The 20,439-nt window shown below is 41.8% G+C and overlaps 1 protein-coding gene across 3 annotated transcripts in view; it reads right to left on the bottom strand.

Moving 5' to 3' along the window:
- Nucleotides 1-2,658: 2,658 nt before the first annotated feature.
- The window catches only part of AE7 (MIP18 family protein (DUF59)), a 77,077-nt gene continuing 59,296 nt past the window's right edge, over nt 2,659-20,439 (bottom strand). Inside the window, exons 5-6 of one of the 3 annotated variants that reach the window (XM_087676750.1) lie at nt 14,406-14,457; nt 2,659-2,921 (exon numbers count right to left, since the gene is read on the bottom strand). In XM_087676750.1, the coding sequence (XP_087532876.1) occupies nt 14,426-14,457 (32 nt within the window). In that variant the 3' untranslated portion in view covers nt 2,659-2,921; nt 14,406-14,425. Of the gene's footprint in view, nt 2,922-14,405; nt 14,458-14,742; nt 14,880-20,439 lie in introns of those variants that run through there. The other 2 variants (XR_015690696.1, XM_087676749.1) reach the window with 2 other exon arrangements.

Raw genomic sequence — 20,439 nt, 5'->3', positions numbered from 1 at the left:
ACTTTATACTCACTGTTTAAAAACCTTAATATAAGGGGTACATCTTGAAAATAGATGGTTTGTTTTCGATAGATTATTAAAAAAAAGTTGCAACCAAGATCCATGACATGATAGAATGTGTTGTTTTCTAACCATGTTTCTTTTGTATCAAATGCAACAACTAAATTGGAAAAGTGAGGAATAATAGAAAAGTTGAATGTCATGGCCACAAACCTCAAAGCGAGTAGTTTCTATCAACCACCCCCTCCCTCTCTCATTAATGTAACTAACGCATCCCTTCAACGATCCAAAACAAGCTTCAAACAATAACCCTTAATAAAAGAATGCTCAGAAAAATCATAGCCCACTACTTCACTCGGAACCCGCCTCCCCTCCCAAAAAGGAAAAAAGGGTTTCTCTAGCCCCCCACCACAGAGGAGGATGCACAGCCACGAGAAAATAACATGATGCCAAAGAGACAAGTCAAGGAGCTAGCAACTCTTATGTCATCATTGCACTCGATCCAAAACTCTCCATCGCTCTAGTCCCTAGCCAAAACTCTATCTAACCAAGGAGTCTAGTCCCTTATTATCGCACAATGAAAGCAAGCCAAGAACTATCAACTAGCATCCTCATGGCTGCAGACTGTTGCTCAAGTGTGGTCACACCCACATACCACCACCAAGTCGTGAGCAACGAGGTGGGGATAAACCCAAGCATGGAGACGACCGATATGTTTTTGTCCAGTGACCAATTTCCCATACCACAACAAAATTAACATAATCAAGGTTCAATTAGATTGTCTTGTGATCATGTATTAATTAACTCAGACAATTATTATTTGAGAAGGGATAATTATTATTTGAGAAGAAATGGTTTGATGTGAGTAAAAAGTGCATTGCTAAACTGATTTGGTAAACATGCTTTGCTTGTGATGGGAATTGTGTTGCTCTTGCTTCCTACTAACTCCTCCATTGTGTTGGTAAAGCTAATAAGAGCTCGCAGTAGGTGAACTAGCCCAAATCTATTGTGCGACACCTTTGAATGAGCAAAAGGATAATTATTGGATTCATGGAGAGCTACCAACCAACTCATCACCTTGTCAATTGCAGAAGACAAGGTGTATCACCCCTTAAAAGGCATTGTGTGAGGATTGAAAAGCTAGATCCTAGGTTACCAATGAATTGTTTTGACCAATGGGATTGGCAATTTTTATGTTGATGAAAAGCATGTGTATATATTAGTGAAAAAATGTTTGTCTATTATCAATTGATATGCCATACTTAAAAGGAAAAGTTTAATGAAGCTTGTGTAACAAGAGGTTTCTGTATCATTCTTTGATATGTTGTGCTTAGAGGAATCATTTAACAAAACTTATATGACAAGTTAATAATGTTATTTGCATGTGTCAAAATAGTATGGTAACATAAAGTGCTTAAATAACTACAATTTGTTGATTGAGTATGTGAAAAGTGGGTGGATATAGGTGAACCGTTACTTTGGGTAGCTATTTTACTTAAACATGTAGAACACAATGGGTTATGGGGATAGATGGTTGTTCCTCACAAGATTTGCCAGAAGGTTGCTTTACATCCATTTGAATTATGTGCCCTAGTGAGGATTTACAAAAGGAATTGACATTTTAAAGGGCAAATACTTGTGTAACGATCAAAGAAAGAAATTGTGCCATTGAAGAATTAAGAAAACCATCGTGTCCTCCACAACAAAATCTTAAATGCAGAGCGGCTAGGATTTCCAAACTCTATTACCTTGGTAATTTGCGTACCACATTTGACTCGGTTTTGAGGCCCGGCCCAATTTTGATGAAATGCTCTCTCTCTCTCTCTCTCTCTCTCTCTCTCTCTCTCTCTCTCAACTCAACTGTTGTGGTATAAGACCTATAGTTAAAACAACTCAACTTGAACTACAGCCCACGACCTGGTTGATGAGCTTGTATGACGTGACATGATAAGGTGAGGTGGAACCTGGCTTTTATCCCAAATAAGAATGGTTTCTTGACGAAAACTAAGAAGAGCCAAACTCGACAAAGTGCAGAATGATAAGCCACACTTGGTTGCGTATTTGTGTAGAGTATCATAATGGCCAATAAAAGTGGGGGGGGGGGGGGGGGGGCAGCTCCATTTTATTAATGGGAAAAGCGAGCAATGGATGTGTATGTGGGGGTCTCGTGGGCAAAAGGCGAGCGGGGCCCGCATTTCGATATTTAAGTTAAAGGTCGATTTGATGATTGGGATCCCACCCACTACGACAGGACAGGGCAGGACAGTACACGTGCGGAGCACCAAGTCACTCACTCCCGAGTCCCAGAGACTAGTGTCCCAGCTCAAAAGAGCGGGTATCTTTTCCAAAACCACTTACATTTTGTAAAAGCCTTGCATTAATGCATTAATGCACCCCCCGGGCCCCACAAAAGTATGCAGTACAAAACCTCAACTCCTAAGAAGCTGCCAAAAACATCACTTCGGGTGGCAAGTTGTTGCAAACCAAAGTCTTTTTAACACTATAATTATTAATATTGTCAAAAAGTAAATCCATAAATGAAGTCCAAAACTTAGAATCGTGCTCTCATCAAAGAAGTTTCCAAAGGTCGACGAAGACAACAAGACACAAAGACATGTGACATGTCTCTTTACAAGAAAGTCGAACAAAGACACTCTATCAAGAAGGACCAGTACATTACTATGAACAAAAGACGTATCAATATGGAAGTGTGTGTTCAAATAGTATTTCGATTCATAAAGGGCTTTCCAACTCTACACTACTCATACAAGCTTTGTGTACACAAATATGCAAAAGTTTCACCAACATAAAGATGCTAAATCAATAATTGGTAGGAGCCAAACAATCAGTTACAAGTTCGGACAAATTTGGGTTCTCCAAAGCAGCTGCTATCCTTTCCTTGTCATTCAACTGCTTATTAACTGCACAAAAGAAACATGTGAATCTCTGTGTGTGTGTGTGTGTGTGTGTAACTCATTACAACAAAGCGACCAAGGTCCAAATCACATTGCACCTCAATTGCTTTCTTTCCAAGGATTCAAAAGTTATTTAAAAACCTCTCAATCAATTAGCATCACCGACACCAAAAACAAAACAAGTTTTTTGCATAATATGCAATAAGCAAGGGAGGTAATACATTTCAAAACAATCTAGTGTCTACAAGGCAAAACCATGTATTGGAACAAAAAGAAAATATGTACCTAATTACCAAATGACTAAAAATTGCGCAAAAGTCACCCTCTAATCTCCTCCATATGCTTTTAAGATATAAATAATGTATGTTTAGATTCAGATACCCGATAAGTCAACATATGAAGCTACTCTATAACATCACTAGTACCTTGAAAAGCCAGTTTGAGAGCTCTTACTCAAACATCCCAAGCTCTAGAGCACCTCAGACCCATGTCTTGTTTAATACCCCATTTTATTGTACCTTAGTTAAAGCCCTCTAGGATCCCTCTTCTCCTAGCCTAACTAAGACACCTATTCTTATGTGTGTGTGTGTGTGTGTGTGTGTGTGTGTGTGTGTGTGTGTGTGTAAAACTACTAAAACTGAATAACCCTTACGTTTTCGTTTAGCTCAGATATCATTGTCTTTTTAACACTTTGTATCTATGATATGCAAGGATGCTTTGTGCTCAAACATGCTCTCTTTTCTTTTCTCAAACAAAGTTTTATGCTCAAGCAATTCTACACCACAATGTCAATGTGTTGGTTTGGGCCTCATAATGCAATGGTCTTTCTGTCCTAAATGCATCTTAGGATGTAAAGAGAGTGCTTTTCCAAGATAGGAGGTTCCCATTATGTCTAGAAAAGAACATTAAATACTCTTGATTGGAACTTGAGTTCCCCCATGACACCTAAAATACTAAATTGTTTAGTATTTATAATCTGAATGTATCATGAGATTATAAATGCTAAATTGTTAACTCGTATAAAATCGAAAACAACAAATTTAAACTTGACTTAACCAAATGATGTGTTACTTGCTTTGGACTACCCACGGTCATCATGGACTTCATCATGCGTAAGTTAGTGCAGTAATAGACTAGCCGCTCTAGTTGTGTGCTAAGCCAATTGTGAATCTTTGTGTGAATGAGAGAATAGGCACTCCAATTTCTCTCACATGCACCTGAAGTGCAATCCCAAGCAAGGACTCTCTTGAACAAGGGCTGAGGAGTCCACAACACATATCCAAAATTCTACCACCAAAAGAGAGCCTTCACAAGTAACTCTCTTCTTCAACAAGTGGGAGAAGCAAAAGCCACATGCCCTCTCTGATCTGCATAGCATCCGAGCTCCTCTAAAACCGTGTTGTGGTCATCCACAAGAACCACACGAGTGAGATATACAAGTTGATCGGAATGCAACTCTCTATCATCCATGACTCCTGGAGACTTGTAGACCAGATGTAATAGTGCTGCAAATCTATGGATGGGCTTACGCATCCATGCCCATCTCTTCTATGCTATGTCAATGATGTGTGCACATTGTAACTCCATGATCACTGTGCAAACTCGTGCCTCCAATGCTACTCTAAGAAGTGAATGAGAAGGCCCATGGTGGACCCCTCGCAATCACTCCTAAGAAACACCCTACAAAGGGGAGCACAGCAATCATAATCCCATAGTCTCTCTGCCAGAACTTCTCATTGAGGCACAAGCCATGCATGGCTTTCACCTCATATGTCTCATACTCATCTGACTCGTTCCATAGAGTGGACACCGCACCTCATACAGGTGCTCCAACAACAACTACATATAAGCAAAGCGAGTTGAAGAAGGCTTCTTCAACTCAAGCGTACTATGCTTGTGATACATCACAAGCACTTTCACCTTCACTGTGAAGAAGGTGACAATTGATGTAGCCTTATGCACCACCCTTTTCACCCATTTGAGCTTCTTGATGTCCTCCATGAGCAAGTCTAAACAATGACTTGCAAATGGAGTCCACAATATCCAAAGAAACTCAACCTCAAGTAAATGGCCCATGCGCTGACAACTAGATATATGTCAATACCAACTTGCACCACATTTCACAGGTCCACCTACAACCGCATTTTACATGGCACAAATTCAAATTTATGATAAGGAAAAACAAGTCCACACGAGTAAATAGACCCTCAGCAGGCAAGCAGCATGTCATCTAGGTCAGCGTGGGGCAGTTCAACAGGTCATCCAAGTCTATGCGGGGCAATTCGGTGACAACGCAAGGCGATCCAGTTGAGCGCAAGTGTTACAAGGCAATCAACCGTCACTTGTCATTTTCTTTTTCTTGAAGTAATTATTTTTTTCAAAAGTCTATCCTTTGTTAAAAATATGTGGCCTATCACATGCATACAAGCCCAATTTAACAAATCCCAAACATTGGGCACGCTTCTACTTCCGGAATTTGGGGACTTGGGCATATGCATGAAGATTTTACTTGACAATTTAAAATTTGTGGATTCTTGCACACTCCCAAGTCTTAAAAATTGGAGCTTTTCACGTACGTGCACAAATTGTAGTGGGATAGGTGCAGTTCTTAGAATTTTGACACATTGGACCTCGTACAAATTGGGAATCTTGCAAAATGTGCAAAATTTGGGTCAAATTTGGTCTTGGTATATGTACTTGCTTCTGACCTTGGTCATTTGTGTGACAGTTGGGCTCACATTTGTTGACCTTTGAGTCATCTTTGAGCTATAAATCATAGCCAGCAACAGTGATAGCTGTAATCTTTTGCACATTAAAAAGCTTGAGGGTGCATACAACTTTGGTATACAGTAGGGCAGTGCTATAATACCTTGGTGCAGAAGAAACAAGTGAAGCCTATAAAGACAAAAGGGGTAAAACCAACAAATGAGTGGGAAGAGGTAGAACAACTTGCAAGCTCTACCATAGAGGTTTCAGTGTCAGACACTTTGCTTTTTAACATCAAGAAACTGAAATCTACCTATGATATGTGGCAAAGACTTGAGGAGTTACATGCTCAGAAAAGTGCAACCAGGAAGATTTATTGGTTGAAAAAACTGATGGACCTTCGATTGAAGGAAAGTAAAGTCATGTTTGTACATTTTCATTAATTTGTCTATATAATGATTTATTAAATTTGTTTCCTTTGCACTAATTAGATATAAAGAAAAGTGCATTGAAGCTGGCCACTGATGAGTGGTCACAGGTTATGGTGGACCCACGCGGTGGGTTAGAGAAAAGATAGTTCACACTTCCACCTATATGGCCCGATTGGGCGCCTGTGACCAGAACTCACGCCTTGAAGTGTGGACTAGATCCACCAGAACAGACAGTTACAATCAACAAGATTGCTTGATCATGAAATGCTTGCACAATGTGCATGCGTGGGCTGAAAGCTTGAAATGCACATTTCTTTGCATAGGAAAGTCACATGAAGATTCTGATACAGTTTTTGCAATGTACACGGAAAAAGCTTTCATATGACACCCATATTGGGGGGTCCCTAAATTTTAGAAGCCTTGAATTAGCCTAAAAATGCTAGTCCTAAAAAATAGGGATATCATTCTAGAAATAGTAAATTCTGTACTCTGACTGTGCTTACTAAATTTGGTTGTTTCTATTCTTGACAGTATTCAACCCAAAAAGGAAGGCCATAGAGAAGAGACAAGTGTCAAGACAATTGTCACACAAGTTTCCAAGATTCCCATCACTTGTCACATCTCATGACATGTGGCTGGACACTTGTCTTGTGCTACTCCACTTTCCCCTTTTGTACTAGCTCACACTTGTCTTGTGCTACTCCACTTTCCCCATTTGTACTAGCTCTTCCCTCTCCTATAAATAAGAGCTCGTTTTTCTTCATTCAGCATCATTTTTCTTTACTGTAAACTCATGTACAGCACCCACAGATAGCCAGAAACTGGCCCCATCCATCCCCATCATCATCCCCCACTTCTCCATTATCAAATTCCTCCATATTCCCTCTTCTATCACTGCTATTTTACAGGACAGCAAGCCTATAAATTCATTACAGCACCTCTTTCTCGAGCTCTTTCTTCCATTTTAGCAACAAGAAGCAAGCCCTATCCATGTACTGCTGATCAATGATGGAGGAAGGCTGATTTCCCCTCTTTCTTCTCCCATATTGTAAAGAAATCAGTTCTTATCATTGCATAATAGATAATACATGTGTATTTGTACATCTTTGCATGATCTTGTGAAAGTGAGAATTACTTCTCCTCACTCTCAGGTTAATTGTAACTGAGCTCTTCCCTAAGGGACTTGGGTTGAGCAGAAATACATTCCTTCAGGGGGGAAGGGGGGGTTTGTTCATCTTCAACCCTCAATCTTGTCTCCATTACTTTTACATTTTCATGGCTGTAATTTTATGAGTAATTTTCATTTTCAGCTTTAAGCGTTCATTCTGTTTTATATTAAATCTCGAAAACAAGCGAATATCATAATTGTTAAGCATACTACGTTGTTCGGGGCGTTTACACATTTGAATGAGTTTATCTCTATTTTCAGCCAGCTCATTGCTTTAGAATTTCCCATTGATGAGGAGTTCAAGGAAACCTTTTTGCTATGCACTTTGCCTAAAAGTTAGAACAATTTTAGGACAACAATGAGTAATTCTAATGCTATGATGTTATATTCAAATGTGTAGAGCTCTTTATTCATGGAGAAGCTCAATAGGCAAAATATTTCGACAAACAAGTCTTCTAATGCATTGTATACTAGAGACAAATCCCAACAAAAGGGCAACTCTAACAACAAAGCATGCAACAAGTCTCTTGGAAAAAATATGGAGTGCCATCATTGTGGCAAGAAAGGGCACTTCAAGAGAGATTGCTTCAAGTGGAAGAAAGAAAAGGGCAAAGGCAAAAACATTGATGATAATAAAGATGAGAAAAAGGACAACCAACATGTAAAGAAGAGCAGTGTGAAGATAGAGTCAATGTAGTCACTCACGAGAGTGACAATGGCAGTGATATACTCTTTGCTTCTTTTAGTGCAAAGTCACTGATTGCAGATTCTGATGATAACATGCACACCTGGATTCTTGATTGAAGTGTCTCATACCATATAACACCACATTGTAAGTAGCTCTCTGACTACAGTGGTGGTAGACATGGTTTTGTCTACTTGGGGGACAATTATGCATGTGACATTGCAGGGATTGGCAGTTTGCAATTTGCATTTTAAGATGGTTCAGTGTTCATTTTGCATAACATAAGACATGTACCCCAACTCAAGAAAAGCTTAATAAGCACAGGGCAGCTAGATGATGAAGGCTATCATACCACTTTTTGGGATAGTGAATGGAAGATATGTAAGGGCTCTAGAATTGTTGCTAACGGCTCTAAAAGTGATACTTTGTATCCATTACATGTATTTAGTGTATGTGACCATGTTGTCGCCATAACCGAGCAGCCAAGTGTATCTTTGTGGCATAGCCAGTTGGGATACATGAGTCAAACTGGAATTAAAGCACTTTCTCCTCTGGATTATTTGCCTTGTGGATATGTTGATTTTGACCATTGTGATCATTGTATTTATGACAAGTATGCTCAAATATCACATAAAAAGTCTATTTCACTAAAATCTTCACCCTTAGAGTTGTTACATTCAAATGTATGTGAAATACCGAGGTTGTCTCTTTGGAAAAGTAAATATTTTATCACATTTGTTAATTATGTCACACGTCTCTTTGGAAAAGTAAATATTTTATCACATTTGTTAATAATGTCACACGCAAAGTATAGGTTTATCTGATCCGTCGTAAAGACAAGGCTTTGAATAAGTTTAAAAAATTCCTAGTACTTGCTGAAAATATAACTAGCAAGACATTTAAGTGTCTTCGTTGTAACAATGGTGGGGAATATGTGTTCCCTTTCAGGCCTTTTGTAGCAGCAAAGGAATAAAAAGGGAGCTCATTGCTCCCTATAGCCCGCCTCAAAATGGTGTTGTAGAGCATATGAATAGGACTATTCAAGAGAAGGTTCATGCCACGTTGTCCCATGCTGCATTACCTTATGGATTTTGGGCAAAGGTTATTATGATAACCGTATACTTGATAAATCTATCACCAAACAAATATTTGGGAGGGAGAGTTCCTCAAGAAGTGTGATCGGGCAAGCCACCTTCGTATACACACTTGAGAGTGTTTGGCTGCGAGGCATTTGTGCACATACGCAAAGAACAACGCAACAAATTGGAGCCAAAGTCTTGTAAATGCATTTCCCTAGGATATGGTGATGAGGGAGAAATGAGGTATAAGTTATGGAATTCCGAAAAAAGGAAAAATGTATGCAACAATTATCTAATCTTTCGAGATGATCGCATGCATAAACAGCCCAAAAAGATAGAAGAGTGCCCGTTGTACAACAGTAAATACCTGTTGTAAATGACCCTATAAATGCAGGAAATAATGCTGAAATTGATCAGCAAGAAGTTGTCCATGATATACCACAGTTTCAACAAGAAAACGTGCCTTTGGAACAGACATGACAACATGTTGAACCTTTTGAACAGCAAACTATTAATGCAGATTTGCAGACTGAACAAGCAACAAACACAAATCATTGGGTCTACAAGTTGACCAAAAATACCAAACAGTCAAATAGGTTTATTCCTGCCATAGTTGTCAAGTACGAAAGATACGATACAATATGGTACGATAAAATACGGTACTAAATGGTACCTTATGATTTTATAAGGTACGGTACAATATTAGTACAAAAAAATTTAAGATGATTTTTTAAATAACAAAAACCATAAATCATTAAATGATAGATCATAGAATACATATTTAAAGTGGAAATAGTCATTTCATTACAGAATAAGATGAATACATGAGGGCGACCATCGCGGTCGCATGCGTTGCACAAAATATGCAATACAACTATAGTCTAGTATATCTAATACCAAAAAAAAAGAGACCTACGAAACTATGATGAGGCATCACTATTATCATCATCATCATCATCATCATCATCCGAACCATCTAAATGCTCATCAAGAGAGTCTAAAGATGACTCCTCGACATCAGATGATGAGACACACTCATACTCATCCTTACTGATGAGGTTACCATCATCATCAAATGATGGCTCCCTAGGCAGTGGCTGTGTAGGCAAGGGCAGGATGTCATCATGAGGCACAGGATATGAGCTACTAGCGCCCCGCCTTACATATGTCTACAAGCCACTCAAACCACCCCTCCTCGATGATTAAGGGCATTGAATGACCATGCCCTTGCTACTACCTACTCGAACTCCTTGCCCACGAGCACGACGCTGACTGCGAGTGTCACGAGTATCTACTACTATAAGCTCTCTCTAGAGCTCTACAAAAATCATCTCGTCCTCCTCGTCCACCTCCTTATGTATACTCAGAAGAGTGTCCCCTGTCAACTTGAATGTCTCAACATTCACCTACACAATGCAGTGATGCATGTAAGATTGATCATTGTAATTGCTAAAGTCTAAATTATAAAGTATAAACTTCAAAGTTCAAAGTTTAAAAGTTAAAACAACAAATTTTAAATGTTATGGTTAAGTCTTTAAACTTTACCTGCTTTGGACTATCCATGCTTATCATAGCTCTCATCATGCGTAAGTTAGTGCGGCAATAGACTAGCTGCTCTAGCTGTCGTGTGCTAAGCCGATTGCGATTCTTTCTGTGAATGAGAGAATAGGCACTCCAGTTTTTCTCACATGCACCCGAAGAGCAATCCTGGCAAGGACCCTCATGGCTAAGGGCTGAAGGGTCTCCACTGCGTATCCAAAGTTTTGCCACCAAAATAAAGGAGTGACTCTCTCCTCCAACAAGTGGAAGAAGAAAAAGCCACATGCCCTCTTTGATCTACATAGCATCCTAGCTCCTCTAGCATTGCATTGTGGTCATCCACAGAGACCACACGAGTCAAATAAGCAAGCTAGTTTGAAGGAAACTCTCTATCATCCATGACCGCCAATGACTTGTAGACTCGATGTACCAATGCGGCAAAACCATGGATGGCTTATGCATCCATGCCCATCTCCTCTCTGCTATCTCTAAAACATGTGCACCCTGTGTCTCTGTGATCACTATACAAGCACGTGCCTCCCCCAATGCTGCTCTAAAGAAGTGAACGAGAAGGTTCATGGTGGACCCCTCGCAATCACTCATACGTAACACCCTATAAAAGGGAGTCACAACAATGACAATGGCACCGACTTTTTGCCAAAACTGATCATTAAGGCACAAGTGTTGCATTACTTTGGCCTCCTCTGTCTCATACTCATCCCACTCATTCCATAAAGTGGACACCACTGTCTAGCGCAAGGCGGCGGATTGCACCTCATAAAGGCACTCCAACAATAACCACATGTAAGCAAAGCGAGTTGAAGAAGGCTTCTTCAACTCCAGTGTGCTATGCTCATGATACATCGCAAGCATCTTTATCTTTACCGTGAAGAATGTGACAATGGATGTAGCTCTGCGGACCACTCTCTTCACCCACTTGAGCTTCCCAATGTCCTCCATGAGGAAGTCCAAACAATGACTTGCACATGAAGTCCACACAATCGTAGGAAACTCAGCCTCAAGCAAAGGCCCATGCGTCGATAATTCAATGCATTGTCGGTAACAACTTACACCACATTTAAGGGGCCCACCTACAACCACAATTTACAAATTACAAGTATACTTATTACTAACAATACTTGGAAATTGGAGGTTAGAGAGAGAAACAGTCTAGAGAGAGTTGAAACGAGCCTTTCAAGTTTCAACTTTCAAGATTCAAAAATGAAGAGAGATGGGGCCCAAGGATTGGGGGCGTCTCAGCCCGGGGGGAAAGAGAGAATCGAGATAGATCATAGATACTAGAGAGAAATTAATTATTAGAATAGGGAGATAGATAGTTATGCATAAATCAAATTTCAATCATGAATCATAACATTATCATAATGAAAGAAAGTGAAACAAATTTAAAAGGCAAATTGCAATGTATACCTCAATGATAGCTTGTCGAATGTGGAGGTAGATTAATGTGCCCATCGTTTTCCTCCCCCTCTTGCCAGTATCTACAGCCCGCAAAAAAAAAGTGTCGAGTGGACATGAGATGAGTATGTTGATGATTTCCCGTTTCTTACAATCAGTCCATCCGTCAGTGAAAATGGAACAACTATATTTTATCCATGCGGCCCGAATAGGATCAAGGGCCCTATCAATTTTCTCATTCTCTTCATCAATCTTTTTCATCCTCATGTCATTGTGTGTAACACCAGTCCATCCTTCACATGGACCCACATTGGCAATGGCTTTTAACATCTTCTTCCGTTGCTCTTGCTTTAGGACATTCAATGCAAGATTGTACTCAATCACCGTGTGTGCAATTTCAATGTCCACAAGTCGTTGCCTTTCTCTAAGAAAGGCAACCGATCCACGCACATGATTAGGAGCTTGAGAAAGAGAGGATTGTCTCTCCAGCACTGCATGAGCCTGCACTCTCTGTCTTTTTACTAAAGCCGGATGCAGATGTGGAGCCCCCACCACCAATGGTAGAGGCCTCTTCCGCATCGGTTAAAGATATGCCCACATTTGATACTTCCTCGTTAGTAGGCATAGGAGTTGGTACCGATAAGCCACTTCCTCCTTATCTTATGGATCCCCCTCTCATCTTAGCAAGAATCTCCTCCGCGATGTTTTGAGGGATCTCCTTGCATAGAGCAACTTGCCCCCCGTCTTGGAAAGATGTTGAAAAAGCCGAATTGCACCACTTGTATAGCGCTTCCCGCAATACTTGCATGTCCAATGCTAGGAGTTGGACTTCTTTGTGTTCCTCTCCACATGGATCACATGCAAATTGAAGGCCTCGTGCTTCTCACGAGTCATGATGCCCATGACGGATAAAGAGGCCCGAGAGAGAAAAAGAGAGAGAGAGAGAGAGAGAGAGAGAGAGAGAGATACTTGAGTCTCGACTCTTGAAGCTTGAGTCTTGAAAGTTGAAAGGGAGGGAAACTCGAGAGGCCGGAGGGTTGGGGTAAAGTTGAAAGAGCAAGAGTGAGAGAGAGGGGATGGAGGATGAGAATGGAAAATGCTTTGATAGGGTGCGGGATAGAGGGGATGGGAGATGAGATTTGAGAATGGTGAATGCTTCGATAAGGTGCGGCAAAGAGGGGATGGGAGATGAGATTCGAGAATGACAAATCACAAGTCCATACAAGAATCAAGATCCAAGAGAGGAAGATGAGAATGGTAAGTGCTTGTTGAATTGGTGTGGAAGTATGGAGGAGAGGAGCACCTTTTGTGAATGAGAGAAGGGTCAATTCAAACAGTCAAAGAGAGGGTTGCCAGCTAGAAGGAATCCAAAGGGGGGGGAGGGGGGGGCAGGGGAGGGGTGGTGTGTGGAGTGCATGGCTTGAAAAGAGGGTGGGATGAGGTATCTAAGGCTTCCCAACCCCCCAAAAAGTGCCACGCAAGCAAGCTGAACGTGCAAGAGTAAAGGCGAGGGTACAAGAAACGCATGACGCGAGATTGAGAATGCGCGAGCCAAGTGGCCCAAATAGGCCCAAAAAAACATACAAATTCGTACGTAATGGTGGAAGTGGTTAGCAGGTATATGGCACATCCTAGTAGAAAGCATTGGGAAGCAGTGAAAGGTATCATGAGATATCATAAGGGCACAAAGGATTTGTGCATCCGCTTTGGAAAGCAGAAGGCATCTGTCATTGGTTTTATGGATGCAGACTATGCTAGTCATGCTAACTCCAAGAAGTCTACTTCAAGGCATGTGTTTTTCTTCACAAGGGGAGCAATTTCTTGGATCTTCAAGCTACATAAGTATGTTGCATTTTCTACTACAAAGGTAGAGTATGTGGCTGCCACTAAGGCATGCAAATAGGATTTATGGCTTTCACGCCTGGTAGGAGAGCTTGGCATTACCGAGACTTCTATTTTCCATTGTGATAGTTAGAGTGCTATCATGTTAGCACAGAATCCTATCTTTCATGCAAAGAAAAAGCACATACAGGTGAAGTATCACTTTATCAAGGATATACTTGACAGCAAAAGCATTGAGCTTGTCAAGGTACATACAAATGATAATCCTCTAGATCTTCTCATGAAGGGTCTTCCAACAGAGTGATTTGCTGATTGCCAACAAATGATGGAGGTTGGACAGTTATGTATTTCAACTTTGTATATACTTAGACTTACTTTTTTCTTTTTCTCAACCTTCATGCACGTTGCCTTTAGGTGGGAGGTTGTTGGGAATAAAGGGCCACCATACCTTTTATACATGCTCGGGTATGAACACACACTTAGCACTTGTAATTTAGTTCTTAACATATAACTATCAGAAAACATAAAGAGTGGTACAACTCTTTTGTACCCACATATCGTGCATCTCACTCTCTACTGCTGCTCATACACACACACACACTCTCTCTCTCTCTTTGCCATTACCATTGCCAAATATTGAACCTTCACTGCACGCAGACCACCACACCATAAACCCCTGCAAAAATGTGCCAAAATGGTTATGGACAGGCCGGTTTACATGCACAGGATGGGTAGCAAAAATGCATCGAAAATCTCGTAGAAATTTGTACGATATCATACGGGTACGCACGGTATGAACCATATGGTACAAACCCGTCCATACATCGTACAAAGGCAACTATGGGCAGCCACTTTAATTTTAAGTATTGGCAGCAATTTTTAATTTCAAGCATTATTTTGATGATGGAAAATTGATGCATGATTTCCAAAATCTAGATGCATCCATAAAAGAAAGACTTGCCATTTTTCAACTTCATCTCTCTCACTCGAGCATGCAACCTGTGGGCAGCCGTAGTTGGCTGAGAAAAGATGGATTTTTGCCATTCTGGAGTAGAGGAGGTATTCCTGGTAGTTGGAGGAGCTAGAATGGAATCGTGGCTGTCATCAACACAAGCACAAGCACTTAGCATCATGGCATGCAATTTGCTGTCTTGGATTAGATCAGTGCCAGATCTCTCTTGTTCTTCTAGCTATGAAACTTTCTGGCCAATGCTGATTGGGTTTTGTTGAATTGGAATGATTAGGGAAATTTAGGTCTAAATAATTTGCCATTATTCCATTGATTCCCATTTCTTTTATGATTTATGTAGCTCAGTTGGTTAGAGAAAGGGCTTCTTGCTCATGAAATACTATTAATCAGTACTTATAGAAGGGAAAAGAGAGCTTATTCATCATTACAAAGGCAAAAAACCCACAAGAGGTTTTTGTACAAGGAATTGGAGGCCAATGAAACATGAAAAACATGAAAAATTTTTGACTGCAGAAACTAGCATTGCATGCAAATATACAGCAGTAATTGGCATGCATGCCATGTTTTATGAACATGCAAACACTGTTTGGGCCCGGATCAGCATCACAATGCATGTGTGCATCTATTAGAGTGCATTTGGTATAGATTTGTCAAATGAAATGCCACTGTTGCTCAGAGCAACTGTGGACAACTGCACTAAAACAAAGCTACATGGAGTTTGAGGTCACAAACAAATCCAGTACGGATTTGGGGTGGCTACAATGAATTGTGAATCTCTTCAATGAAAGTAAACAAAAACCACAAGGAAGTCAAGACACCATGGCTTTGGTCCAATCGGCACCCCTATTTGTGAGGTTTTATTTTGTTGATTTGCTGTTGTAAGTTGATACTGTTTGTAAAGTTTATGGCTACTACCCTTTGTGAACAAGAGGAATTTCAGCTCTCTAATACGCATCGTTGTGGAGTCACCTGATCTCTTTGGCTCCTTATATACTGAAGCCTAGTCTCCCTCTCTATAAAGATTGCATCTACAATCCACAAAATCCATGTCTTGTAATAGCGGAAGTCCAAGGTGTCAAGACGACGTACCAACGAGACAATAGGGTTTGCGGGGAGGAACGCGGAGTGAACTCAGGGAGTGAACTCGGTAAACACTGAGCAGAGAAGAGAAGAGAGAAGAAACTCTGATGAATGGAATGAAGAATATATGAATCATGGAGCGAATGCGATACAAGGGAACAAGGGTGCCGTAGCACAAGGAAGATGATGAAGACAGCCACGAACCACGAACCGCAATGTCCACCTAAAGGGGTGTGAGGGTAGTGGAGAGGCTCAAGAGAGGAGGTGACCGACTAAATGAATCAACCGTAAGGAATGAATGAGAGAGTGGCCTATGAATAGACACAACTAGTCTAGGGTGGCATCCCTTTTTAGGGCTGCAAACCCTAAACGCAAAAATGCAAAAACTACAGGTGAAGGGTTTCTCAACACCCCCTTTTAGGCCCAAAAAGAGGAACAAGAGAAGAGTGAGATGAAGATACAATGCTACATGCTAAAGAATGCTCATGCAGCAGGTGCCACTTGGACAATGTCCCTCATGGGGAAATTGTTCACTTGCCCAAGCGCCCTAGTACAAAGATGATGAAAAATGCAATGCATAGGAGGAATGTCAGACTTTGTGTAGTGCCGAGAACCATAAGGATATGCCCGTACTCGATCTCGGGAGTAGGCTCCATGCTAACCAAGGGACAAAGAAGATCCACCCTACAAGCTAAGAATACCACTTGACAGGAGACCTTTGAAGATAGTCAGGAGATCGGATGAGCTGTAGAACCCGAAACTCAACCTCGGGAGAGAAGCCACTAGCTCCGTGACTCCATGCTGGGAGGAATACGAAGGCCTAGCCACCAAGTCACTGTTGAAGACACAAGGGTCAAAATCTAAGTAGATCCTTTAGATCCTGGGTATGAGTAGAGGAAACGACTGCTCAAAGGAAAGCCACTCCTCCAAAGTGAAAGGTGGTGGGATGTGAAGAACTTCATGGCACATAGGGTCCCTCTCTGAATCGGAAGGAGTAGAAGTAGGAGCCCCCTCTAAAGCGGAAGAACTGGAAGCCCCCTCTAAGGGTTCGCGAAATAAGAAAATCCCCCTCTGAATCCCAATCTGAGAGAGAAAGGGAATCCAACCACTCATGGCTCACAGACTGCCAAGCATTTGATGACGAAGGAAGTGCCACTAGTCCTGCCGAAGAAGGTATTTGGGGCTCGGAAGAAGAAGCCGAAAAGTACCCAAAAGTGACCTCTCGAACCTAAGTGAAAGAGGGTGAAAAAGAAGGAGGCTCGAGATGAGCCAAGGGTAGGGAATAGTCATGGGCTCTCAGGAGAGTGGACTGTGGAGGAGATGTGGGCCATGGAAGCCACTGTACCTAGAAGTGGGTAGGGAAAACCTCCGCGCAATGGGCTGATCTCTAGGAGGGCTTATCGCCTCGTAAGGTCTTAGAGCCTCCGTGTGCTCAAAAGGACTTAGTGCGCGTTAGTTGGCTTATTGCCTTGAGCATAATACTACAATAGCCAATACAAAACGATCTTTGTGGCCCAGAAAGGAGACGTGGCACGGGAAGTGCCAGGTGAGAGACGCATATACTCTGGGGGGGGGGGGGGAGCAAAGGTCGAAGTCAGCAAGCATCAGTGAAATGACCTAAAATGTCCGCCTCAAGGGGTGTGAGGGCAATGCAAGGACTAGAAGTGAATTGCCAGTGGGAGGAGGATGCTACCAACAGTACGAGGTTGCAACCAGTAGAAAAACGCAGGGTACAGCAAAATGGTAGAGCTGTCGAGTTGTAGAGAATAGCCGCCAATAGACCAACTGAGTTGCCAAGTTGCAGAGAACAACTGCCAGCAGTCTGGTTGAGCCTCCAACAAAAAAGAACAACCACCACCAGCAAGGAGCTGCCAGCAGTTTGGGAGAAGCCACCAACAAGAAGCTGGGAGGTGGAGGCAACAGCAACAACCCTGAACACAGGCTGGAAAACAGCAAACGCAGGAGGAAGCAGCTGCCAGCTAGGATGTTGATGTATCGAAAGAATAAGAGAAGTGGATGCCGAACCCGCCACCAATCTTTGCCTTCACTGGAGTTGAGAATCTTTGCCACTATTTGAGCAGATCCAACTTTGATACCATGTCAAAAGACGACATGCCAGTAAGATAGTAGGGTTTGCAAGGAGGAGCACGGAGTGAACTCAGTAAATGCTGAGAAGAGAAGAGAAAAGATGAGAAACTCTGATGAATGGAATGACGAAGATCTGAATCATGGAGTGAATGTGATACAAGGGAACAAGGGTGTTGTAGCACAAGGAAGATGATGAAGACAACCACAAACCACGAACCGCAATGTCCTCCTCTGGAGGGGTATGAGGATAGTGAAGAGGCTAGAGAGAGGAGGTGACAAACTGAATGAATCAACCATAAAGAATGAATGAGAAAGTGGCCGATAAATAGGCACAATCAGTCTAGGGTGGTGTATCTTTTTGGGGCTGCAAACGCAAAAACGCAAACTACGGGTGAAGGGTGAAGGGTTTCTCAACACAAGGCATATAAGGAGACTACCACTTGAGGGGCCTAAGTTTTAACCCTTCTCTACTGCATCTGCAAAGGATCATTCTCTCCACCATAACATGTAAAAAGTCAACAAGAAGACGGTAAGTAACTGTAAGTGTTAATTATAACACTATCTTCAGGGCTAGAAAACACCTTATCCTATGTCCACATGCTGAAAAAAACTACCACAATGTCAAGATCCAAAACATGGACCCTAAGGACCTCCTCAATCTATTGTGATCTTTCAAACTGCATGAAGAACTCTCTCTCTCTAAGGCTGATTGACAAGACTTGAGCCAAGCAGCCTACTTAGAGCTACTATAAGATTTCTCTAAGTAGGCCAAGCGGGTATCAATCTCCCACCCCTTGCAAGCCAAACAAGACAGCCTAAATATGATATTTACTCGAAAGGAGCTCCAACTTAAGGGAGAACCACATGTTCAAGAAAGTATCAATCGTGTCTCAAGCATTGTGATAAGAACCAAATAAATTGGACATCCCGAGTCACGAGTTCTATTTTGGAACTACGACTATGATCAAGGCTTGAGGAACAAGTATTATACTTGTTGCTGAATGAGAGTCAGCTAACAACTCATAGCAATCATGTGTGGTATCCCGATAGCAAGTGGGCACCAAAGATACCAAGCTAAAAGGGATTATTATAAATGTTTAACAGGGATACAAAGGAAGTACCTCCATGGACAAGTACGCCTAACATAGAAGCAAAAGCAGCACCTCAAGGTGTAATTAAGAAGCTGTTGATGCCATAAAAGGAGAAGAGGAAGAACAAGCTTGAGGAAGAAGAAGAGTGGAGTAACAAGATGGGAAAGAGAGTGGAGATGTTGAGAAACCATATCCTTCAATACCATTTCCCTCCTCCATTTCTATTTTTGGTTTCCATTTACAATCCCAAAAAGGCTTTCTAGGCACCTTCCAAGAGAGTTGGAGCACCATCCGAGAGACTTCAGTGGGCGACACTCTAGACAATCTATGCCTATATATGCAGCATTGACTCCACCCATTCAAACCCCCACACTTTTTCCTTTCCACATTCTTTCTCCATCATCTCTCTCAAGCCTCTCCACTATTGCTCACACCTCTCTGGACAACGTTGCAGTGGTGGTCGACTTCCGCCTTCGTCTTCTACTCACCTATCATCAGGCACTCTATCTCTATCAACTCCAAGCTTGCGTTGTGGTGGTAGCTCCAACTGGGTGTCAGCATCCATCACTTGGCAACAGATTTCCTCTACCTGACGATCACCCTCCACAACTGGTATCATCATTTTGGCTATAGGCATCTCCATTTTGCACCGTCACCCTTCCACTTCTACCCAACGAAAGCATCTATCCACCTAGCATCAATTTGTTGGCTGCCTTTTGCAGTTGGCACTCTACTTGACTTCAAATCAGCTTCAGCACACACTCCACGCCCTTCTGGAGGCTGCATTTTGCAGCTATTGGTCCTCTATTGGTTGTGTTCACACTTTCTGTTGGCCGCCCTACTATCTAGCACACTCTGGAGATCCACCATTGCTAGTGATCATCTTCCTGCTCTCAAGTAGCATCTAAGGACTGCACTTCACTCCTTCAACAATCGTTCTGCCCCTTCAAATTACTTCAATAGTCCACTTCCTGGAGGACTATGTTTCGCTCCCTTCACCGCACAGGTTCCCTTTCGGTGCTACCGCTTGATCAAACAGGTCAGTGCACTCATCTTCAGAGCTTCGGCTCCCTTATATCAGCTTTGTTCACTTAGCATGATTTAGTGCTTCATCATCTTCTTCTGTGTTTCCCGAGTTTCTCTTCTCTCTCAATGTTTGTCATACACACTTTGTGTTTCTCCTCACCCACAATCCCTACTTTCTCTAGGGTTTGCCATACACACACTATGTTTCTCCCTGCCTGCAATCCCTACTATCTCTTTGGTTTGCTTTCACAACAGTCATTTCCTGACATGGTATCGGATCTAGATATACTCAAAGAGCGACAAAGATCCTCTGTATTGAAAAAGGCAAAGACAAGTTGCAAGTTCGGCTACATCCTCAAATTAACCCCCATTTCTGCTACATCATCAAGAGTTATCCTTATCT

This window comes from Lygodium microphyllum, chromosome 4 (genome assembly GCF_053477565.2).
Source record: "Lygodium microphyllum isolate KBCC chromosome 4, Lygodium_microphyllum_v1.1.10, whole genome shotgun sequence".
Lineage (NCBI taxonomy): Eukaryota > Viridiplantae > Streptophyta > Polypodiopsida > Schizaeales > Lygodiaceae > Lygodium > Lygodium microphyllum.
Note: the sequence above shows the minus strand (reverse complement) of the source record. Positions and strands in the feature narration are given on the sequence as shown.